The 21,451-nt window shown below is 50.8% G+C and overlaps 8 protein-coding genes across 8 annotated transcripts; 5 read left to right on the top strand and 3 right to left on the bottom strand.

The window, feature by feature from the left end:
* Window positions 1-433: 433 nt before the first annotated feature.
* Window positions 434-2,064, bottom strand: ALTATR162_LOCUS9943 (uncharacterized protein; the record flags this gene model as incomplete). The annotated part of the gene is made up of 2 exons (XM_043317579.1): window positions 434-1,963; window positions 2,014-2,064. The coding sequence occupies 2 exons, from the start codon at window positions 2,062-2,064 to the stop codon at window positions 434-436; spliced, it is 1,581 nt and encodes a 526-aa protein (XP_043173514.1).
* Window positions 2,065-5,963: 3,899 nt separating this feature from the next.
* On the top strand, window positions 5,964-6,454 carry ALTATR162_LOCUS9942 (uncharacterized protein; the record flags this gene model as incomplete). The annotated part of the gene is made up of 2 exons (XM_043317578.1): window positions 5,964-6,379; window positions 6,430-6,454. The coding sequence occupies 2 exons, from the start codon at window positions 5,964-5,966 to the stop codon at window positions 6,452-6,454; spliced, it is 441 nt and encodes a 146-aa protein (XP_043173513.1).
* Window positions 6,455-6,848: 394 nt separating this feature from the next.
* ALTATR162_LOCUS9941 (uncharacterized protein) lies at window positions 6,849-8,967 on the top strand (the record flags this gene model as incomplete). Its single annotated transcript, XM_043317577.1, has 5 exons — window positions 6,849-7,074; window positions 7,124-7,326; window positions 7,377-7,711; window positions 7,759-8,821; window positions 8,899-8,967. 5 exons carry the CDS (start codon window positions 6,849-6,851, stop codon window positions 8,965-8,967), a joined length of 1,896 nt encoding a protein of 631 aa, XP_043173512.1.
* A 1,508-nt stretch (window positions 8,968-10,475) lies between these two features.
* On the top strand, window positions 10,476-11,549 carry ALTATR162_LOCUS9940 (uncharacterized protein; the record flags this gene model as incomplete). The annotated part of the gene is made up of 2 exons (XM_043317576.1): window positions 10,476-10,713; window positions 10,780-11,549. 2 exons carry the CDS (start codon window positions 10,476-10,478, stop codon window positions 11,547-11,549), a joined length of 1,008 nt encoding a protein of 335 aa, XP_043173511.1.
* A 143-nt stretch (window positions 11,550-11,692) lies between these two features.
* Window positions 11,693-12,764, bottom strand: ALTATR162_LOCUS9939 (uncharacterized protein; the record flags this gene model as incomplete). The annotated part of the gene is made up of 2 exons (XM_043317575.1): window positions 11,693-12,615; window positions 12,731-12,764. The coding sequence occupies 2 exons, from the start codon at window positions 12,762-12,764 to the stop codon at window positions 11,693-11,695; spliced, it is 957 nt and encodes a 318-aa protein (XP_043173510.1).
* A 603-nt stretch (window positions 12,765-13,367) lies between these two features.
* ALTATR162_LOCUS9938 (uncharacterized protein) lies at window positions 13,368-14,706 on the bottom strand (the record flags this gene model as incomplete). Its single annotated transcript, XM_043317574.1, has 2 exons — window positions 13,368-14,399; window positions 14,467-14,706. The coding sequence occupies 2 exons, from the start codon at window positions 14,704-14,706 to the stop codon at window positions 13,368-13,370; spliced, it is 1,272 nt and encodes a 423-aa protein (XP_043173509.1).
* Window positions 14,707-15,662: 956 nt separating this feature from the next.
* Window positions 15,663-15,980, top strand: ALTATR162_LOCUS9937 (uncharacterized protein; the record flags this gene model as incomplete). Its single annotated transcript, XM_043317573.1, has 1 exon — window positions 15,663-15,980. One exon carries the CDS (start codon window positions 15,663-15,665, stop codon window positions 15,978-15,980), a length of 318 nt encoding a protein of 105 aa, XP_043173508.1.
* Window positions 15,981-16,384: 404 nt separating this feature from the next.
* ALTATR162_LOCUS9936 (uncharacterized protein) lies at window positions 16,385-17,114 on the top strand (the record flags this gene model as incomplete). The annotated part of the gene is made up of 3 exons (XM_043317572.1): window positions 16,385-16,499; window positions 16,553-16,987; window positions 17,035-17,114. 3 exons carry the CDS (start codon window positions 16,385-16,387, stop codon window positions 17,112-17,114), a joined length of 630 nt encoding a protein of 209 aa, XP_043173507.1.
* Window positions 17,115-21,451: the final 4,337 nt, after the last annotated feature.

Raw genomic sequence — 21,451 nt, 5'->3', positions numbered from 1 at the left:
GATGATGGCTAGTCGTGTTTACTTTCGAGTCGCCGCCCATCACTACTGCACTAAACAGAAAAAGTTCCTTGGCGTGCCAAGCTCCTTCTTATCGATAAAGCAGAAGCTGCTGCCAGGGTGGATCGACCACAACATTCATTTGCTCCATCATCACGACTTGCAAGTTCAAGACGAATGACATGGCTCGGTAGGACATCTGGCTACACCGTGTTTGCAATGATTCTGCCGAAGCTAAACCTGGTGAAGGTTGATGCCGAACGAGTTGCTTTGATGGAGAGGATCACCACAAATAAAATGAGAAGCATCATGGTTTCAGAAAGTTCTGCCTATGAACATCACACTAAACTCTGAACTAGGTGTTGCGTCTCACAGTTGATAACGGTTCGATGCAGATGCTCGCGAAAATTGTAACGAAATGCTAATTTTGACCAAGCTATTGTCTAGCCCTGAACTGCAAGACTGGCCCGTCTTTTTTGCTCGCGAATACATCCTGGATCTGATATTCAGACTCCCTGGTCCTTCCGAATTCCAAATCCTTGCTTCCGGCACCCAAGTTCGTGCCCGGCGCTAATCTCAAATCGTACAGGTACAGCACTCTTGCTATTGTTACCGTTAGCTCAACATACGCCAGACCCTTGCCAATGCATCCACGGGGACCGATGCTGAACGGGTTGTACGCCGACTGCGCTGCCTGAAGACTGCTATGAAGTGGGTTTGCAGACGGATCAGAGAGCCATCGCTCAGGGATGTAGTCGAAAGGTTGGGGGAAGTAATCTGCGTTGTGATGGATGGCGTAGATCGGTACGCCCACGTCGATACCGGCGGGGATATGATGACCGTCAATGTCCATACCACCAGGCAGGACTTCTCGTGGGAGAGCACCGGCGACTGGGGGCGTCATACGCATAGTCTCGTCAATGCAGGCACGAAGGAATGAGCAGCCGCTCAGCTTGGGTCCAGTCACGATCTCCTCAACATCAGTAAAGGCTTCCCGGATCTCCTTGCAGACCTTTTGCATCGCCGCAGGGTTGTGTGCGAGGTAGAATAAGGCACCGGACAGGGCCGTTGAAGTCGTATCAGAACCAGCGATGATCAACAGATTCGACTCGCCCCACAACTCATCCATGCTAAAGCCCTTGCCAGTTTCCGGATCCTTTGCGTTCAGAAGGTAGTAGAAAAAGTCCTTGCGATCAACGTCTACGCCCAACTTCGTTCGCTCCATGGCTTGACCCTTGCTGTACTGCATGTACTGCGCTCGCTGGCCTGCGATCTTACGGAAGAAGAGCTTGTCCAGATGCCAGTTGTGGATAGTGAGGTGCGTTCCACAGATAAGATGTCGGTGTGCCGCATTGCCTACCAGCTGTGTTGCAAACCGGTTGACTGGGCTTTCCAACATGCCGAACGCCTTGCCAAATACCAAATCACCCATGATGTCGAAAACCAACCACTCACACCAGTGCGCAGCGTTCCATGCGTCGCTCCAGCCACCATCTTTCTCGTTGGCTAAGCTCTTCTCGGCAGACCAGTTGTTGCTCTTGCGTCCGAGCAGTTCGCACCCAACACGTACGTTCGCCAGAATATACTTCTCGAGACTCTTGATCGCGGAGTCGCTAAACGCGTGGCTCATAACCCGCCTCTTGCGCGCATGTTGCATCTTGTCAACGGCGCTATGCACGCTAACCGCCTTTGGTGTGCTGGGAAACGCATGGTAAAAAGATGCCTTCTTGACGTTTGATCGGAAACCATAGATAGTTTTGAGGCCGGTGGCCGTGTTGACGGAAAGTAAGTTAGGTCCAAGTCGCACGTAAGGTCCATACTGCTCGTGCGCGCGGTGGAAAGCGAGATGCCGGGAGCCTTTGTAGGCATAGTATGCTAGATAGATATCGGTAATCTTTGCAAGGAAAGGACCTGGATAAGATGCGAGGGGATGGAAGGTTAGGCGGTAGACGATAACTCCGAAAATCTGAGTACGGTGTTAGTTGATGACGAGATGAATGCATGGAGCCAACGTACGTAGAGAAGCAGCGCTCCAAAGATGGAGGCCAGTAGGAACAAAAATGCCATATCGGCGGTAGCTCTAGGCGAGTTGAATGTTTACTGTGTTATTGATGTGTATCAATGCTCATTGCCACAAACATGCGTTCAATTGGACAAGTCGTGTACAACAGTGGTTTCACTACATACCACAGAATTGTGCAGATAAGCTCCCTAAGTACTCGTCCACCTTCCACCACCATCCGCAATTCCCGCAATACCCTCTCTGTTCCCAATGCATCGCGATGACAAAGAACAACCAGCGTTGTGGAGTAGTCTCGTGCCCTTCTCATCGCAGAATCAGCAAGCGGGTTTCTTGGGCATATGTTCCGGCGTGTCGCGGCTAACGTCGGATATTCGTGCAACATTTCGCAATCCAATCACGTGTAACGGATATCTCAGCAAGCGAGGACGCTAAGGCGGATACCAGTGCTGTCCCCACTTTTCACGGTCAGGAAGGGCGCGGATATCGTGCGCGTAAGCGTGGGAGCATTGAAGATAATTGTGGAATGTGAAGTGGGAACGATTTTGCATCATGCATAGTCAGAAGGTCATACGCTAATGCGAACTTTACTTAGAGTGTTACGAATATGCTGACTAAATGTACAACCGATTCTTCCGCAGCGGCACCGTGTTTGTCGCATCACTGAACGCAATCGACCCTATTGCATCATCAGATCTGACATCCTGAATTCTAACCTACTTGTCTCTCAGAAGCTACAAACGCTCTGCCCGATCCATACTACTTGCTGGCGCGGGCACATCGATACAGGGTGAGTATCTGGTGAGTGCAGAAACCGTGCCTAAGAAGTCCGCTATGTGGATGAAAAAGCGTAGAACGACGTTTACTACCGCGCAGATCGTGAATGCAATGGCGGATACGAGGCAAACAAGGAACCGCGTCCTCTGAACGTGGTATACTGGCGTGGTGAACGTCGTCCAGGAGCCGGTTGTGTTCGCCCAGAAATCGTCACGATCCTCGAAAGATGCGCCGTCACTGCCGACTGTGTAGGTAATATGAAGAAATGCGCAAAGATACGTGTTCAGGACCATGGCCAGACGGTCAGAGAAGATTTGCAGTGGTATATCCTTATACCAAACTTGGCTTATGTCGTAACTTGGTACAAAGGCCGTTGCGGGATTCCTTAGCCATTTCTCGAGTATGCTGGGTTCGCCGGTGTGGGTATCTGCCAGTGTGTATGGGATACATTACAAAGCCTTATAGTTGGTGTCGGTATTCAAAGTAGTCAGATTTTTTCTATCTTTGCACTGTGATGCAAGGCGCATTCTGCTAGCGGAACATGCCAGATCACTGTTGGTTGAGGCGCGGGTGCACTCAATCTCTGTTTCGACATAGTCGATGACTACTCCGCATAAGGTAAGGTTACAAGTTCGGTGAACATCAAAAGCTATCGTCAGCTTGGTCGGCGGCTCAATATCTGATGTTGAGTTAAACAGTGTTGATGATCGAACGGGAACGCGAATGCGATCTAGCCATATGTCTGGCAGCCCATGGGTCCCCATAGGGATGACCAGGTGTACGAATATATGCTAAGCCTCTTGTAATTGGTACTGTTCCACTTAGTGCAGTTCATCCATTGCTGGCACTAAGCACAGTTGGTCCTGTGTCCGCGCGCTCATATACTATGCTCAAGCTTACATCAAGTATCTGATAGTTGATGTTGAGGACAAAGCTAAGGTTACCGCTCGAGGCTGATGGCAAACCCCTGACGGGTAAACCTACCAGTGAAGAGTGTTTTGGTATAATATCCGACACTGTATCTAGCTAATCAAAAGAAGACGCGTTGTATGTTGGAAGCGAATGGAGAAAGCGAATCCGCACGTTGCGCCACAGATCGCGGCGTGCAATCCTGACAACTTCGACCCGACCCCCCACTACCAGAACAGCAGATTCGAAATTGATGCTAGAACCATTTGAATGATCAAGTCCAATATCTTGTGCGGTGAATACGGCTCCCAATGGTGCTTGGAATTGGTTCATGAGTGTTGCGCCACCCGAAGCGCCCGCGCTCATAGCCGAATGTGTGAAGACGGAAAGGTCGTTGGTCAAGGCATCTCGATTTCTATGGTGTTCTGGTGAATCTATTTAAATAGAAGTGCGCCTTGACCTTCGAATGGACTGAACGCTCAAAGCAAGATCAACGGAATGGTCTAAAGGCTGGACAATCCGCAAAGTAAAGCATCCACGTAGCGTGCTAATAAGGATCTGGCTTGTAGAGAGGATTCCAAGCAGCTGTTCACAGGCTCATCGGCTCGTAGCTCGATAAGATAGCGAATGTATCACCCCAAGCCTTGAGCCTTGCTGAGCTCGGTGGAGCGCAATGGATTTAAGTATAGGACCGGGAACTGCGGCAAGATAGGCCATAGTGTTGCTGTAACGAACATTGCTTGTGTAATGGCGTCACTGGTACGAGACTTTGCTTTGCCATCAATTATGATCACGGCGATTCCCAGCTCTGCGTAACCTTTAGCAAACGCAACGAGTGAACCGATTCAAGCAACGTGGCATCAGGGGCTTACCAACGAAGCCAGCCGGTACTAGTAGTAGAACAAAGTGCGCTCCAATCTGCTTGATCCAGGAAGGCAAGGCATCATCGAGTGTCTGCGGTACCAACGGTCAGTCATTGTATCTATTGCGGTCAGCAATCAGGGAGCTGTGGTACACAGTCGTATCTACAAGCCGACATGTGAGCAACTTCTGCTATGGACCCTCTAGCAACCCAGTCGACATACCAGTGTACTCAGATGTCATAGGGGAGTATTTAAGAGATCTATCAGCTGAATTCGAGGGTTTTGCCATCTTTTGTTTCAATCTAAGGGGGCTTTATCAAGCAGGTTACTCGCACAAAAGTTGGATGAAGTCGGGGACGATGAACTTGCAACACGCCGTCGCTTCGCTTCGCATGGCATTAAAGTAGGAGTGAGCCTGAAAGGCTGAAAAAGAAAGACGACACGGCTGATTTCTGCCATGTGACTAACTGAGATGTGTGCCACGCTGCATGGTAGAGGCCAAGTATGCGCTGCTGTCTAGGCATATTGGGTCGGCTTTTTCTTTATCCCCATGCTGACCCCAACCTCTCAGTTACCTTGTTCACCAGACATGTTTTATCGTGTAAGGCAAAAGGTAGAACAAGAACATTGGGAGGAGGTTGGCCCACTCAAGGGAATCGGTGTAAATGCTTCAACGCAAGATCCTAATGACGTTCACTTATTGAGCTTGCCCACCCACGTACAGAACAGAACGCACTAACGTCCTGGAATACTGAGAGTAGCCGTCTTCTCCTCGCACTCGGATTTGGAAGCATGTGGTTGGGCGACTGCTTCTGCGTGGCGTATAGGCATCCCGCATGCCCACAAGGTTGAGCGGATTTGAGCGCGAAATCCTCCATGCGCACCGTGACGATGCCTCGAGAAGACTGGTTTAGATGGGTCAAATGTTGTGAAGCCCAAGAGGTAGATGAATGAGCATAGTCGCGGTTCTGTATAGGGGACTTCAATGTTCTGAATGAGATGACTGACGAATGAGAAGGCGCGAGTATCAAAGCGGATAGCGCCGTCTTGGCAGATATCGAGCTTCGCGAACATCACCAAGCGTCACGATAGTATACCCAAACGCGCAACAGCACGGCACCTGCCCATTGACCTATTCTGATCCTTGCATTCTGCCTGGAAGGCCGAGTTCGCAAGATGTCGATGGCCAAGAATGTGAAGACTACGGTCTTTTCGGTACGGCGCCCATAACCCGATCTTGACGTGCCTTTGCCTTACCGCCCCTCTTCCGCCATCCACCGCTCCGGGGAGAAGTACTAATTGTATACTTGCAGAAATACACCGTTCAGCCTACTGGAATCTATGCCGCTATCAACAGGCTCTTCGCGCTCGACCCCAAGCGGTCCACGGGTATCCCCATGAACCCGCAGTTCCGCAACCCACCCCCAGGCGGTCTCGACCCCAACGCCTACGACGACCCCGTCACTGTCCCTGCTGCCGACATCGCCGAGAACCCATACTGGAAGCGCGACGTGCGACGACGATACCCAAGGCTTTCGACCGTGACTCAGTCCGACGCGGTTGCGCTGCTGGAGGTTGGAAGCGCGGCGGCACCCAAGCAGGAGTTGATTGGCGAGGCAGGCACAAAGTCGCTAGTCGCTGCGCAAGAGCAAGGTGCGAAGGGGCTGGCAGTCGCGTTTGAGAAGAACACTGGACTCGCAAAGGATGTACTAGGTCCTGGTGGCATGCCTCCGCTACCAAGCGGGCTGCACACCCACGGTGTTGCTGGACAGAAGCGATACGAATTGGAGAGTGAACAGTCATATGGAACAGCGTGAGTTCTTTGGTATTTGGTCCTCCATGAAAGACGCTAATGTGAAATAGATACCCATGCCGGACATTTGCTTAGATTGCCAAAGGAACTGGGTAGGTAGTAGAAGACAGTCCACGTTTTCTGTACATATGAAGGCTTGACCTAAATCATTTCCGTCTAGTCATCTGTGATCTTGTGTTTGACTCTCTCTCAGAAACGCGCTTGGATGTCATGCATGTCTCTGAATGTTCGATCCATGTTCCTCTCGAAATGCTTGTCCGTTCTCTTTGTTTCTCCATTACGTACACTTTATCGTTCATTTGGCTCTTTCACTTCCGCTGAGGAAGGAAAGCACAACCTGTGTCGCGTGTCTTGGCGTTGTTGACAGCGATTCCCTTGCCCCCACTCCCGCACCTTCACTGCACCTTACCTCCACCTCCACCTTCCGCGCGACGTCTTTGATTCTGCGTAACTCGTCGCAATTGCAACCATGAGCGCTGTCTCTGAGAAGGTTCCATCGGAGCTGGGTGCCGCTCCCCTGAACTTCATCTACGCCTGCTCCGTGTGTTGCGCTTCCTTCGCCGATGTCTACGAGGGTCACAAGGACACCGTTCGTGGCCTATCAGATGGTATCAACCCCAAAGAGCGCCTTGTGACGCGGCTCTACCTTGCTAGTTGCTGCCATGTCTTCTGCAGCAGTCACTTGGAAGGCGGTGGTAAGTGGCGCGTAACTCAACATGAAGTAGCTGCTAATGACCACGATAGGGCCGCCTTTCTATGCGGCTGGACAGCGACCCAAAACACCATGTCCCGTTTGCATCAAGGAGAAAGGTGACAGCGAGCCTCGGGATCTCTTCTCAATACGCGGCTTCAACAAAGATGAATACGATCCTCAGATCCCGCCTGCATGGTTCACTGCGCCCCCCATCCGGCTCGATGGTAGTGGTAGAGAGATGGAGGCATTACGCGTACGTCATATTGATCTACGTATTTCATGACGCCAACTGACAACGACCAGTTCCAGTACATTGCCCTCATACGGTACTGCCAGAACACGCACGCCACCCGCAAGCCTCTTCAACAAGCCTATAATGAGATGGAGAAGAAGCTGGCCAATGTTCAGGATCTTGCATCCAAGGAGCATTCGAAAATCCTTGGTCTCCACCAAGAGAACGAGCGACTACGGTTCCAGAAGGACCAATTCGAAGCCATGGAAGCTGAAGTCCAGCGATTACAGGGCCTTGATGAAGAAGTTGCGCATCTTCGTGGTGTCAATACCAAAGACCTCAACACATTTCTGGCGAACAAGTCAGCCATCCGCCACTACTTGAAGCTCGTCCCCATGCTAGTCGAGTAGGCTAATCATGCCGCACATACGAGGAGACTGCTAACTGGTCCAGTCAAAACGGGAGGATGCAAAAGCGGCTTGCCCAACTCGGCTTTGCGATGGCGCTAGAACCCGTACCCAACTTCAAGGGGATCGACCCTCTCACATTCGATAGCGACGAAGCTCTCCCCGAAGACATTGGACAGCCCGGTGTCAAGTTACGAACGACAGCTTCGAGCCATACTGCTGGCAGATCTGCGCATACAACAGGCAGACTGGGAACAACGTCGTCAGGCTCATTCGTCCAGCGGCCCATGAAGCGGCAACGCCTCGATTCGCCTCTCCCCAACAACATTCAAATCGATCACCCTTCTAGCCGTGATGCGATGCCACCTCCTCCCCAACCAATGTCTAGGATGCGATCTATGCGCAAGATGTTTCCAAGTTTCCGAAAGAAGTTCTCTCGTGATCGCTCTCACTCTGTCGCGGACGAGGCCTTTGAAGACAACGGCGACGCCCAGATGTATGAAAACGGACATTGGCAGGATACCGAATTCGATAAATGTCCAGCACGCAATGACTTCCGCGGCGAGGCACACTACATGTCGGGAGCACTTCCTGTCGAACAGTCCCACCAAGCTTCCGATCCCCTAAGATCACAGTTACCTAGCTTTCAAGATAACGGGTCGAACTTTACATTTCAAGCCCCGTCTCCAGTCAAGATGGACAAACAGGGCAATGGCCACTGTCTCGTTGATTTGCCTACCGAGCCTTCATACATTCGGCTTATGGATGGGTTGTTAGGCGACAACGGAGTGGAACTAGGTCTAAAAGATCCTCGCAAACAACCCAATACGAACTACTGTGGAGATAGTGGGAACAGGCAAGTACCACATGATTATCTGAACGAGGATATTCTACAAGGAGTCGATTGCGAAAAGCGTTGGAATCTTGGACATCCGTTCATGCACCAATCGCCATCCGGATCTTTCACCTCTGTCGATGTCCGCGAGTATTCTCCTAGCCACCGTCAGACTAATAGATATACGAACAGAGCAAAAGATATCTCGGCTCTTGGTCCCGCCACGCCGGCACCCAGGCGGCAACAACATCCCGGCCATCAAATCGAGAGTGTAGTAAGTCCCTATCTCCGAAATGGTCATAATCAGACCCAAGTTTACCCGCCGCCCGGCCACGCTGAACCCCAGGATAGTTCAAATCATTCCGAAGATTATCAGTCACAAAGGCCAAGGACGAAATGTCCCCAGGCCGACTGGGTTGAGCCTCACAGTCTCAACGCACTCTCGTTCTTCGATTCACCGGTCGACTCTAGAAATGAGCCCATCGAAGTGGATCATCGGCGCAGATTGATGGAGTTAGCACCGACTCCGCCGCCACATCAATATCAGAGATGTCATCTCAACTCGCGTGGCTTCATTTCGCGGCCGAAAACGGGACGCTCACCATATGTCAACGACAGCGCATATGGCTCTTCCCAAAATCGAACATCTTACAATAGAAAGGCTCCCGTTCACTCTCAAGCAGCGATCGACGTACCGTCTGTGTATAGTCACCCTCATTCTCGACTCCGTCAGATACCTTCTACTATGCCTTCGATTGTTACAAGCCGCCCATCTGCTCGTGTGCAACCTCAATGGGAGAACTTGCAGCGGGTAGGTGTTAGAAGTAGCTGCAACGCTTTTGGCAGTGTCGTCGTGGGAGGTAGTTATGCTAGGCCATCGAAGAACGTCTTGCCCGGCGCTGGCCGGCGTAATATCAGACGATGATTAGAGTGCAGAGCGTTACTTTCCCGTCAATATGCGTATTGGAGTACCTAGCTCATGGCGTTATGAATGACTATATCTGCACGGAGATCTGGTGTATGTATTACCGGGCAATAGACTGATTTAGTTTTCAACATTGCCATGGTTGTATACTTGTCGCGTGTGCTAGTTCTCCGAGAAGTATTTCAAGTGCGATCTGTATGGATCTTGTCTATGTGCTCCGAAGCTAACAACTTCTTCAATACTACGACTGCAGCGAAACGGAGATTCGCGCCGAGTTCCACGGGTGGTCCCACACGATGATCGAAAGCCTCTTACAACGAGCAGATTCGTTGATGTCCATCACGTTCAATCAAGAGTTTGCCATGTGATGCTTAGCGCTGAGCTTTGCCATTTTCAACACGGAGCTCGTCCGCTCACTTTACATGTGGGTAGACTACTGGAAGATGAGAGGCTAGCACTAATGCAGTAAAGATCAAGGAGATTTAATATGCGACGAATATGCAACGAAGCTTCGTCGATATGCAAGGGCCGTTACCGGTTCCCCAATGACGTCTCAATTGGCGGACTATCATGCGCAATTCGATGTTTCATATACCCGCCTGAAATCTCAGTGCGGACTTTGAAGATCTTTGACAGCTGGCGCGATGTTTCACCCCTACGGTTTTCCATCGTTTCCGACATCCCCACGAATGGCGACCCCTGCATCCCCGCAAAAGCCACTACGCATGACCCACGTTCCTGGTCATTCAAGCTTCCTTTAATATGCCCAAGCAATTTATCCTGCACCACGGCTCCAAAGCTTCAGAACCACGATGCCACATTCGGCACTTCTATATTGGCGTCAGATGAAGACCCGCTCATTGCCGTGGGCGAGACGGAGGGGAAGGCCCGTCCAGCTGTGGAGTGTTTAGTTGTCGTCAATCGAATTATTTGCAGTATAAGAGTGATGCTCACCCGAGACGTGGAATGTAGGACCAAACAAGTATTCTTCACATCCTACACTATGCTTTTCAACAATCTTTTGGCAGCAGCAGCTCTGGCCAGCACCGCCTTCGCGGCTCCGGCTGAGAATCGCCAAAGCTCTAATCGCAAGATGAAGTGGTTCGGCATCAACGAGTCTGGTGCTGAGTTTGGCGAGAAGAATTTCACAGGCGTCTACGGAAAAGAGTTCACCTGGTACGACCTCAACACCATCGACAAGTTCATGGCCGAGGGAATGAACATGTTCCGTCTGAACTTTTGTAAGTCTTTATACGTCCATATCCTGCGAAGCGGCTTGTCCAAGAACACAAACTAACACTACCCAGTAATGGAGCGCCTAACCCCCAACTCTCTCACCGGCAAATTCGACCCCCTCTACCTAGGCAACCTAACCGAGCAAGTAAATCACATCACATCCAAAGGCTCCTACGCCATGATTCAACCCCACAACTACGGTCGCTTCCTCGGCAACATCATCACCGACACAGCCGCCTTCAAGACATGGTGGACAAACGTCGCCGCACAGTACAAAGACAACGAGCTTGTCGTCTTCGACACAAACAACGAGTACCACGACATGGACCAGCAACTCGTCTTCAACCTCAACCAAGCCGCTATCGATGGTGTACGTGCTGCCGGTGCAAAGAAACAGTACATTACCCCCGAGGGAAACAGCTGGACTGGCGCATGGACATGGATTAGTTCTGGTAACGGCGCTAGTATGGTGAACTTGAAAGATCCAGAGAACAAGCTTGTGTACCAAATGCACCAGTACCTCGATACCGACGGCTCTGGTACTTCCGCCAACTGTGTCAGCGCTACAATCTTCAAGGAGAGACTCCAGGCTGCGACGAAATGGCTCAAGGATAATAAGAAGCAAGGTGTCATCGGCGAATTTGCAGGAGGCAACAATGCTCAGTGTATCTCTGCGCTGCAAGACGGATTGAAGTATATGGGTGCAAACAGCGATGTTTGGCTTGGAGGTATCTGGTGGGCTGCTGGCCCGTGGTGGGGTGATTATATTTACAACATGGAGCCTACTAGTGGTGTCGCCTGGACGGGTATCTTGCCCAAAATCAAGAGCTACTTTGTGTAGGACTGATCTCAAGGCTGAGGGATGCGAAAGTGCATTGTATATACTTTTCTTCTTTTTCTTGTAGATATTCATACTCGGAAGTGTTTATCACTACTATCTATCTCCGTCTTCATATACTCCACCATGTATCCAACGAGACGAATTTAAGGCTTCCCCCCCCAAGCTTTCGTCAAATACTCTTCCGCACTCATAAACTTGTACTCTGGGAACCGCTGATTAAACTCATCACTAACATCCCAAGCACCCCTCTTGATCGCTTCGAAGAACATGATAACAAACTGCTTGCTGAACGCCTCTTGCACATCCTTTGTCACCGTAGGATGACTAATCAGCGGCAACCAACTCGCCTTCAACTCCCCCTTTCCTAGATCCTCACTCTTGACGTATTCAACTTTCCAGTCTCCACCTCTGATCTTTTTGCCAAGAGCGAGCAGCTCGTTGATGGAAGTGCGGCAGCCTCTGACACCACCGATCTTCGGCCATGGACGTGTGTCATCGAGGGCACGAGCGAGTATCTGACTGTCGTCTTGAACAGCAGTGATGACGATGGGCTGGTTCCCGTCATCCAGAATCATGGCGCGTCTGTTCTCGAAATCGAGGAAGAAGGGCCAGGTAATGAGATCGCGTTCGAGCGGATATGGATGCGCGAAGTAGTCCATGAAGATGGAGGGTTGGAAGAGACAGTATTGCATGGATCCCAGTTCACCCTTGGCGTCAAGGTCTTCGAGGTACTTTCGGATGAAGTCTTTGTTGTCGTAACTTGGAACACCGGCATAGTTTGCGATTCCCCATTCGCTGGGTGCGAAGCGCGAGATGCCTGCTGCGATGGATGCGTGGATTAGGTTCTTCTGGGCTACGTTGTCTACGTCGAGATGGACGATGAAGAAAGATAGGAGAGTATGGAAACCACGGAGAGCGTTGGTTAGGCCGTCGACATCAGTGTAGTCGACTTGCTTGTAGGTGACTTTGGGCGATGGATGGGGTTTGGTTGGGGCAGAGCGTGTGAAGATGGTTATGTCGTGGTTGCCAGAGGCAATTGTCGCTTTGAGGAGGTTCGTTGCGACGTCTGTGAGATATGTCAACGGAGTATGGAAGCACTTGGCGTATCGCTAAGATTGAATGTCATATGCCGTTGGTATCAAGGTGGGGTGGGTATGAATGGACTGAGGAGGGAAGCATACTTCCGGTTCCGCCTGCTACAGCGATTTTGACCATGATGATGTTCTGTTGAGGTAACTAGTAGCTCACAAGTGCTATAGATGGGAGCAGTTTCCTTATTATCGTCAACGGTCGCTACCCATCGCTCCGCTTTTGGTCCCCGCAATTTTCGCTGGCAAGGCGTGTCTTCGGCGGATAACGGCCTTGCACATGACTCGTGCCACAAACACTAAATTCCTGAAGCCAACTTCGATGATTGACATATTCGTTGCTTGATCATCCTGGCGGTTCCTTGATGCGTCGTGAATGTATGGTAAGATGCTCCTTGGCATAGCGGAGTGTATACGGAGTTTGGCGGGGATAAGCATTTCGTACGAGGTGCGAACAGGGCGTAATACTGCAAGACTTGATGTATGACTAATGATTGTTAATGAAGGAGTTTCAGAGATGTGTAAAGCAAGGATTCATGAGAGATCCTTGAGTGATGCTGTGAGACAGGTCATTAGTGGTTCACCTGATCCGGTCTTCGTTGATGACATTGGAGCAGATGAGATGGAAGAGACGAGTGAAATGACGAACATGGCAGATGGTATGAAGATGATATGACGATGAAATATCCGCTGGTAAGGATCAGAACAGTGCCAACCATATATCGGACCCTCAAGCATCGATCAGTGGAACCTCTGGTAGAGGCTTCTCAGGTAGCGGTTTGCTCGGTAGTGGCTTCAACGCATCAGTATACCCTGGAGGTCTGGTCGAACTACCCTCCTCCGGATCGTCTCTGTACGCGCCATGTGCATTCAGCAAAGCGTCCTCCTCTTCAGCTACTCTCTCCCTCCTCATGTTCTCCCAGACATCATCCATGCCGTCCCACTTCATGAGCTCGCGCTGCGCGACGATCCACCAGAGCAACTTCCAGAAGAGAAATAGGGTGAGCAAACCGCCTACGACGCTACTGAAAATAATCCAGAACAAGCCCCATTCTCTCCAGTGGACGAACTCGCCAAACATGTCGCGAAGGGTTCCTTGCTTGCCGTAGTAACCCCATTCTTCTTCGCGGTAGAGAAAGCGACCGCGCTCTAGATCCCAGACATCGTTGCCGAGAAAATGTCCTATCCTGCCCCAGATGGTCAAGGGTTTCTTGGCTGGGAAGGTGTAGGCTCGGGCTACTAAGCGCATATCGACGATCTGGTATTCGTAGATCTGGTCATCAGTGGTAGACTGCCCGAAAGGATCGGCGACCTTGGCTGGTCCTCCATTGTCGCCTCTCTTCAATGGGGTCCCCTTGATAAGCATCCACAGCATCTTCTGCTCCGGATTGTCGAACTTCCAAAGCGGGTAGTCGTCGCCAGGGTATCGCGACTTCTCAATCACATCCAGCGCAACGTCCCAATATTGTGCACCCATGTCATCGTCTCCATGACTATCGGTCGGGTTCGTAATGTATAGGTAGTCGAACTTCATACGCCCGGAAGAAGCCAGAGGTACCGTGCGACACCATTCTCCTGAGCCTCCACCCAGGCAATATGGGTCTCGAGATGTCAAGCCCGAGTACAGTTCTGCGTGGGAGAGGTTGGAGCGGTACTTTGTGACGTCGAAGGTAGGAGGCGTGGGTATAGTTGGTAAGGGGTATAGCGGACGATTGTTGAGGAGGACTGTGCGGTTATCGTGGGTGAGGGTTACGTTAAGAAGCTATAGTGCGCGCTGGTTAGCATCGCTTTAGGCACATACAGAGCTTAAACTTGATGATTATACATACAAGTACATGGTCACCATTTACAACCTCGTCATTCTTGTCCTGATAAGGGCAGTCCTTGCATTCTATCTTCGCGATGTAGGACAATCCGGGTACTACTGCTGCAACTGGTGCGATGGGCGCCTCACACTCTTTGGGCACTTTCCAGCTCTCATCGGTGCTGCAATCAAGTACCCTTGGAATATCTGCAGCGTAGGCCGAGGAAAGAAGGCCTGCGAGTAGCGAGACACCGGACAGCAGCATGGTGGGCGGGCTGGTGATAGAATGACCGAAGCCAGGTGCCTGGCGATCCGCTCCTCGCCGCTGTCAGGGGCGTAGCGTGGCAGAGCGGCAGGGATGCGGCGCGGCTAGTCGGTGATCAACGATGGTTCCCCCACCAAGCTTCTGAACTATTTCGAGCATAGTGCCAGCGTTCAAGACCCTCAATATCGATGACATTGCGACTGCTGTGTTTATAAGCTCGGTAAAAACTAGGAACCAAAATGACATACAGGGTATGTCGTCTGCCCTCGCGCCACCTAGGAAGTCTATCGCGTTCACATGTGGGCAATATGGTTCATAGAACACAAGCTGGCTTATGTATAGAGCACTTGGGATTTGATCGCGGGCTGGACATTGCTTTCGGAAAGTGTGAAAAGTATTGGGACCATTCGAGGATAACAAAGGCCGGGTCGGGAAGGTGAAAGACGTCTAAATAAAACACGCGATGGTAACGAACACCCTGCAAAATGTGCAGAAGAGATGTATCAGATATTGCAGAAGCCACTGTAGCTTAGATCTTAACAACATTCATCGGCATATCCTACCCAGCTTCAGTAACCCTTTGCTTCGTTTCTCTTCCCCTGATGGGAAATTCGACGTCCAATCGACGGCAACCTCACCTGTCACATACACCGGTATAAAGATAATTCCAAAGATACTGGTGACCGTCGAATAGATTCTTGAGAGGTAGATGTCACATCTGTGAGATCGTCAAGATGGTTTGGCGCCCTACGTGATTTGTTCGGAACATAATGTCGCTGGACCCATGACGTCATCCTATGAGATCACAACGCGTAACGCGCGCCATGGTGGACTTTAACAACCCAAACCCTCGAATCTCAGACTTCTAACCATCGTCACCAACTTATACTACCTATAGCCGAGGAATATACGCAATCTTACAGCCTAAATCGCGAATCATCCTAACACCCGCCGCAATGTCCAACTCAACCTTCCAGTCATTTTCCACACACTCGTCCAGCACAACCATCAACGGCCAAACAACCTCAAAATCTGAGCAAATCTTCACAGACCCCAGTGGTACTCGCGTTCAGCGCACACACCAAACATCCGGCGAAGAGCCGCGTGTCGAGCGATTTGAGACGGATGCTACTGGTAGACAGTTGGAGGACCCTGGACATGCAGATGCGAAGCGGATACAGGATGTGACTGAGGAGGAAGACGCGAAGGCGAAAGATAGGCAGTATGCCGAAAGGATGGAGGACGAATATGCTAAAAGAGAGGGCGGTGCTTGAGCGATGTACGATGCATATGGTGTTCTATGAAGATACCGCATCGAATTGGCAGTAGCAACTTATATACCAGCTCAGAAGACTATATAAAATATCTTAAAAGTTCTTAGATCAGGAAGGTCAGTTTCTGTTGGTTTCAGGTGCGCTCCAGCAGTCACTCTTCTGGTCTCAAAGGGCCGGATGTTTGCTACAAACAACGTTATTATCTTGTTGATTCTTCTTCATCGCTAGCAAACTGTCTTAGATGTACTAGTCTACTTTTTCTGACATCTCATATTCTCTTCCTCTCATTGATCACGATTATGGCGCAGCTTTTATGTGAGCGACGTTGGGATCGCTGCATTGCGGTAGACGATGGGCACTTGTACATTAATTTTCTTCGAACACCTATCAACTCAAATCTCAACATGGTCGAATGGCTTCGTGGCAAGGGCCCGTTACCTTTACATTTTCTAGTGCGAGATAGTCGTGGGCAGCAGCTGCACACACCGGAGCATAGGGGACCTTATATGCACATGCTCCGTAAGTGTTTACTAGTACACTCGCTCAGTATTCCGATATCTAATTGACTACAGAAGTCGAGGCGATGTGCATGTTCTTTTGTTCATCTCGACCGTACCTGATCCGTATCTACGTAGACGAGGTGAACGTTATAACCGGTCAAACTACCCAAGACCAAGACAATCAGGACTACTTCGTTGTGCCAGAACAAGAATTTGTGAACGGACACAAGCCCGATCCTACGACGCCACCGATACAGTTTCGCTGCCCTCGTTTCCAGCTCTATGCCACAAAGCGAAGCTTTACGAACATACGGTTTGAAATAACACCCTACATGGATAATAGATACATGCAACTACAAATGTTCGATGATGATCCCGACAACCAACAAACTTTCTCAATTCTGCCGACTATCACTGTCAAGGATCTCAAAGATAAGTACAACCTCCAATTCGAAGAGGTACCTTCTAGCGAAACGAAGCTTTATCACCGTGGGTGGAAACTGAATGGTAAGATCCAATCTCATTTGCAAAAGTTCTGGCTAAATTGATTGCAGATGCTCGACCGTTGAGTGACTATGGAATAACACCGGTAGGTGGTGCACTGTCTTGCGAGGTTGATAAGGGTATATGCTAGTATCGATGCTAGGCCTTCAAAGTCAGGGTATTCTATAAAGGCAAGTCCAAAAGGGGACTTCGTCTACTTAAGGTCGACACCTATCCAACATCCGGATGGCAACCAAATCGCACAACTATCTTCAACGTTCGCTTGCTTAATTCTGGAGGTGCTTGCGACATGTTCGATGAATTCAGACCGAAGTCAATCAATCGAGAAGAAGAAAGGCTGTATGGTATAGATGAGGTTGAGAAGATCAAGACCGAACCCGCATCGACAAGTGGCAGTTGAAGAATGATGGCTAAATGTGAAGGCAATTAGCTGGATATCGTCGAACAGCTCTCATTCTCCCGTTTCCATAGCAACCGTGAGCCTTCGTGGCACACATAAGCCTGGATGTAATCAAAGTTTCTACATCAAAACATCACGACGGTCGTATGGTCTCACGTAGATTACATCAAGTCACAGCATAAGTTTACAAACATGGCAAGAGATCGCTGAAGAATACGACATGGGAAGGAAGGCACGAGCGCAAGAGCGCGGGCGGCCGAGAAGACATCAATTCTGGTATCTATGCGCCGAAGCGCCCAGAAGTAGACTCGAAGTCCCCGATCCAACCCCAACCCCACCCAAACCGAAACCGAAGCGTGACCCAGGAGACCACTATATCAGAACTCCCGGAAGAAGGCACAAAGCTAATCGTGCTGTCGTCCTCATCCTCATCGTTGTCGTCGTTGTCGTCGTCCTCAGCGCCCGTACTCGTCCAGCCAGAACTGGTAGATGGCGTCGGGGAGGCTGTTCAGCCACCGCACCAGAGCATTCCCAGCTAGCCCGTGTAGCTGCCACCCCGTGAAGACTGGCGGAGGAGGCGGCGGAGGGGGACCAGGGCCAGGTGGTGGTGGCGGCAGCAGAGGAGGACCCGGTGGAGGAGGGGGATTGGGCGAAGGCGAAGGCGACGGGTCGCCAGGCTTGTCCAGGTGGACGTTGGAGAAAGGCCGGTTCATGGCTAGAGATGGTGATGTCGATTGTGGTGCCGGTCTTGTTGTTGTTGTTGTGGTGGTGGTGGTTCCTGCTAAGCAGAGGAAAGTGATGGTGATTCAACAATAAACCAAAGTTTACTGTCGGGGGCAGAGAGTGTGTGGTTATCAAAGAGTGGATGGCGGATTCAAAAGTTGCCTGTTCAAACAGACAGCTGCCTGTGGCCCCAGCGCCCCTCAAAATCCATGCCAAGACGTGAGCGACGGTGACCTGTACTCGACAATCACCTCCTAATGAAACCCAGAGAGATGATAATACTGCTCAGTGATCTCATAGTACCCGGCTTATGTATTCAAAAACTTCTCCAGTGTGTACAGCATTGCAATCGACTTCGTGAGGCCTTGTGGTGACGATCTGGGTGGCCAACTTGTGCCGGGGTTCTGCCGCCGACTCTCGACCTCGAGGGCTATGCGAGTGAGCAGGGTGTGTTCAGAGACCACCAAAGCATGTTGGTATTCTTGGGGTACCATTCTGAGTACGTCTACTGAACGGTTCTCCTTGAAATATCCTTTCCCAACACCAGTCCAAGCTAACTCCAAGCGCCTGGAGTACCGGGCTTGACAGCTTCCGACACTGGTTACTCCGAGATACTTCCTGTACCGACCAAAACCAAGACCGGGGGGCCACTATGGGTGCGAACACGAAGAACTGAGGGCCAAGGGGTAAGCCAGGAGGATACATTGTCGCTGTGCCAAGCAGACGGAGTTGGCAGGCAGAGACGAGGATGGGCGGAAACAATAACGACAGGAGGGAGAAGTCGTCTAAAGAGCAGCTAGGAAGATATCCTGAGCCCATGTAGAGGTAGATAGACACCATGAGCAGCATATAACCGTTGAGGATTCGCGAAACAATCACACTCGTGCACTGAAGCACTTTTGCTTGTTGTTCATGCTCGATGTTGTATGAGACAATTTGAAAAACGCAAGGCGAACTCTATACATGAGTACGATTTCATGCGTGTTGGTAGTATATCAACACCAAGGCACAAACACGCCAGCGCCTTGGAGGCAGTTCAAGCATCGTAGAAGTCTTCCTTTACGTGCTCATAGAATTTGCATGGCTCTTGCGACGACGAGCCTCTTGGGTATACAAGGCGCAGCGCCTAATTGTGCTTGGGTGGATGCTGAGATCTGGCTCTCTCATATGGAGGACCCATTTAGCTGCTTGATGATGAAGGCGTCATCTCATGGTCCATCAAGTGCGCGGTGGGGCTAGGTGGTGTGCTTCGTCCCACTCCACTGTCGGTCGCCCGAGTCTCACCACTGACGACCACCACGACATCAGAACACTTTTTTTCCTGATTGACAAGATGCTCTTCGGAATCCTGCGATTGCCTACCCCATCAGATCAACAACCGAATTTGACAACGTGATATTTCGGAACGGCGTGCCTTGTCGAGATACCTGCGCTTAATCACACTACGAATCCGGACCACTAGTCCTTCAACTCCATGGAAGCACGAGAGATGATGTCGGAAATACGTCGCCCATAGCATCGTGTTGGTGACATCAAGCAGATTTGCGGTGTCTCTCCATCAAAGCGTGGCGAATGGCCTCTCTTTCTGGACGCAGAGCTAACTCACTCCAAGGCGCAGACACTCGAAAGCACAACCAGCTACCATGCAGCCTACCACCGAGTTTGGATAGACAGGCTGCTCCAAGGCTGGCCATCAGTAGCGATACGATACCCCCGTGGTCGGGACGCTCGTCCTGGTGATGGCGTGGCACCTCCGCAGCATTGAGACCGAGCTCCAAGACTTCTCCTGCCCTAGGGCGTCAACCCAGAACAGCAGATCTGAGATGCATATACGAGATTCCTGAGCGGCTGACAGACAATACAGTAATTCAGAACAAACGGCGCTTGCCTTACGTGATCGTTCGGTGCATTACCCTCCCTGCGCACGCCCTTGCACAATACCACGCAGAGTTTCCGCATCGACCGATATCACAGATGCGCCTCTATCGCATACCCAGGGCCAGGGTCTGATGAGATCCATGATGAATGCGAGGGCAACAACGGGCTCGTCGGAGACCAAGCTGCCGAAGTATCCCTTGGATGAAGACAGCGTGACAAAATAGCAGTGGCGGCTATTACGGAAGCGTCGGACTCTAGCGGCAAGTCATGGAGACATCAGAGTGGTTCATCTACTTCGCCTTGTTGGCATATATCACTCCAATAATACGGCTAGCAGATCGCGATGACCTTACTTGGATGGCGCACACCACGACCCTTACGACCGGCAGCCTTCAGCTCATGAGACACTCAGCGACACACGATAAGAACAAGAAACCCCCATACGACGGGGTAGAAAGATGAGAGTACGATAGCGCGTCTTATCTCCCATATGCTCATATGGAAGAATGGAAGCATTGCTCCCAAGCATCGCCAGTAATAGAATGTCCGGCCAGCTGTGCTAAGAGTCTCCTGCATGAGGACCAACGACCGCGTAACCGACATGGCATTTGGGACGACGAGCAGCTTCAGAGCGCATCCCTTGTGGCAGGGGCATATACGAGTAGCTTCTGTTCAATAACAAACAGCTGCGCAGCGGTATGTATTTCGCGGGTGGTCTTCTGCAGCGTCTGACGTTTTTATGTCGGGTTTCCGAGGACGTTCGCGCACAGCTTACACGCTGCATGCCACGACAACATTCTTCCAGCTCTTCTCATGGTCCGCAAAACAGATGATGATGGACGGATATTCCAGGACAAGAAATGATGGGGTCAGCCGGCTTCCCGACGAAGATGTGAAGAAGGAGCGAAGACGAGCCGTCTGAAGTCCGGGAAAGATGACGCGTGGAAGCGAATGTGGATCGGCATCACCCACCCAGCCACCCGAACGTCGTCGTAACAGCGAACCATCGCTTCCCATCATTACGACGGATCTGGCATCTCCATCGATGAGAAGTATGTTTTGGTATGTTCTAGAGTATGCAGACATCAGCAAACACTGGATGATGAAGAAAGGGTACATACCGCTGCGAGCGTCGCGGCATGCAAACGTTCACGACCGCAGTGCATGAGGCCCGCAGGCTGAATGAGAGACGATTACATTAATATTGAACTTTCCGTTGCACGTTCGAAGTATGACTCAAGCATAAGACGTTGCACACAACCATCCGCCTTGTCTATATCCAGCAGCTGCTTACAAACCTGCAACATCCGCCGCTCTAGGGTCTCCGGCATCTCGTACTAGTTTCCGCAATCCATCAGTTGCCAAACTTGAGAACTCCCCGGCAATTTTCGACCTTTCAAAACGTATTGAAAATTGCTATGCGACATAGCTCTTCGTCTTGAAGGGCCCTGGCTCACTAGCGTCAA

The sequence above is a fragment of the Alternaria atra genome (genome assembly GCF_907166805.1).
Source record: "Alternaria atra isolate CS162 genome assembly, contig: 32, whole genome shotgun sequence".
Lineage (NCBI taxonomy): Eukaryota > Fungi > Ascomycota > Dothideomycetes > Pleosporales > Pleosporaceae > Alternaria > Alternaria atra.
Note: the sequence above shows the minus strand (reverse complement) of the source record. Positions and strands in the feature narration are given on the sequence as shown.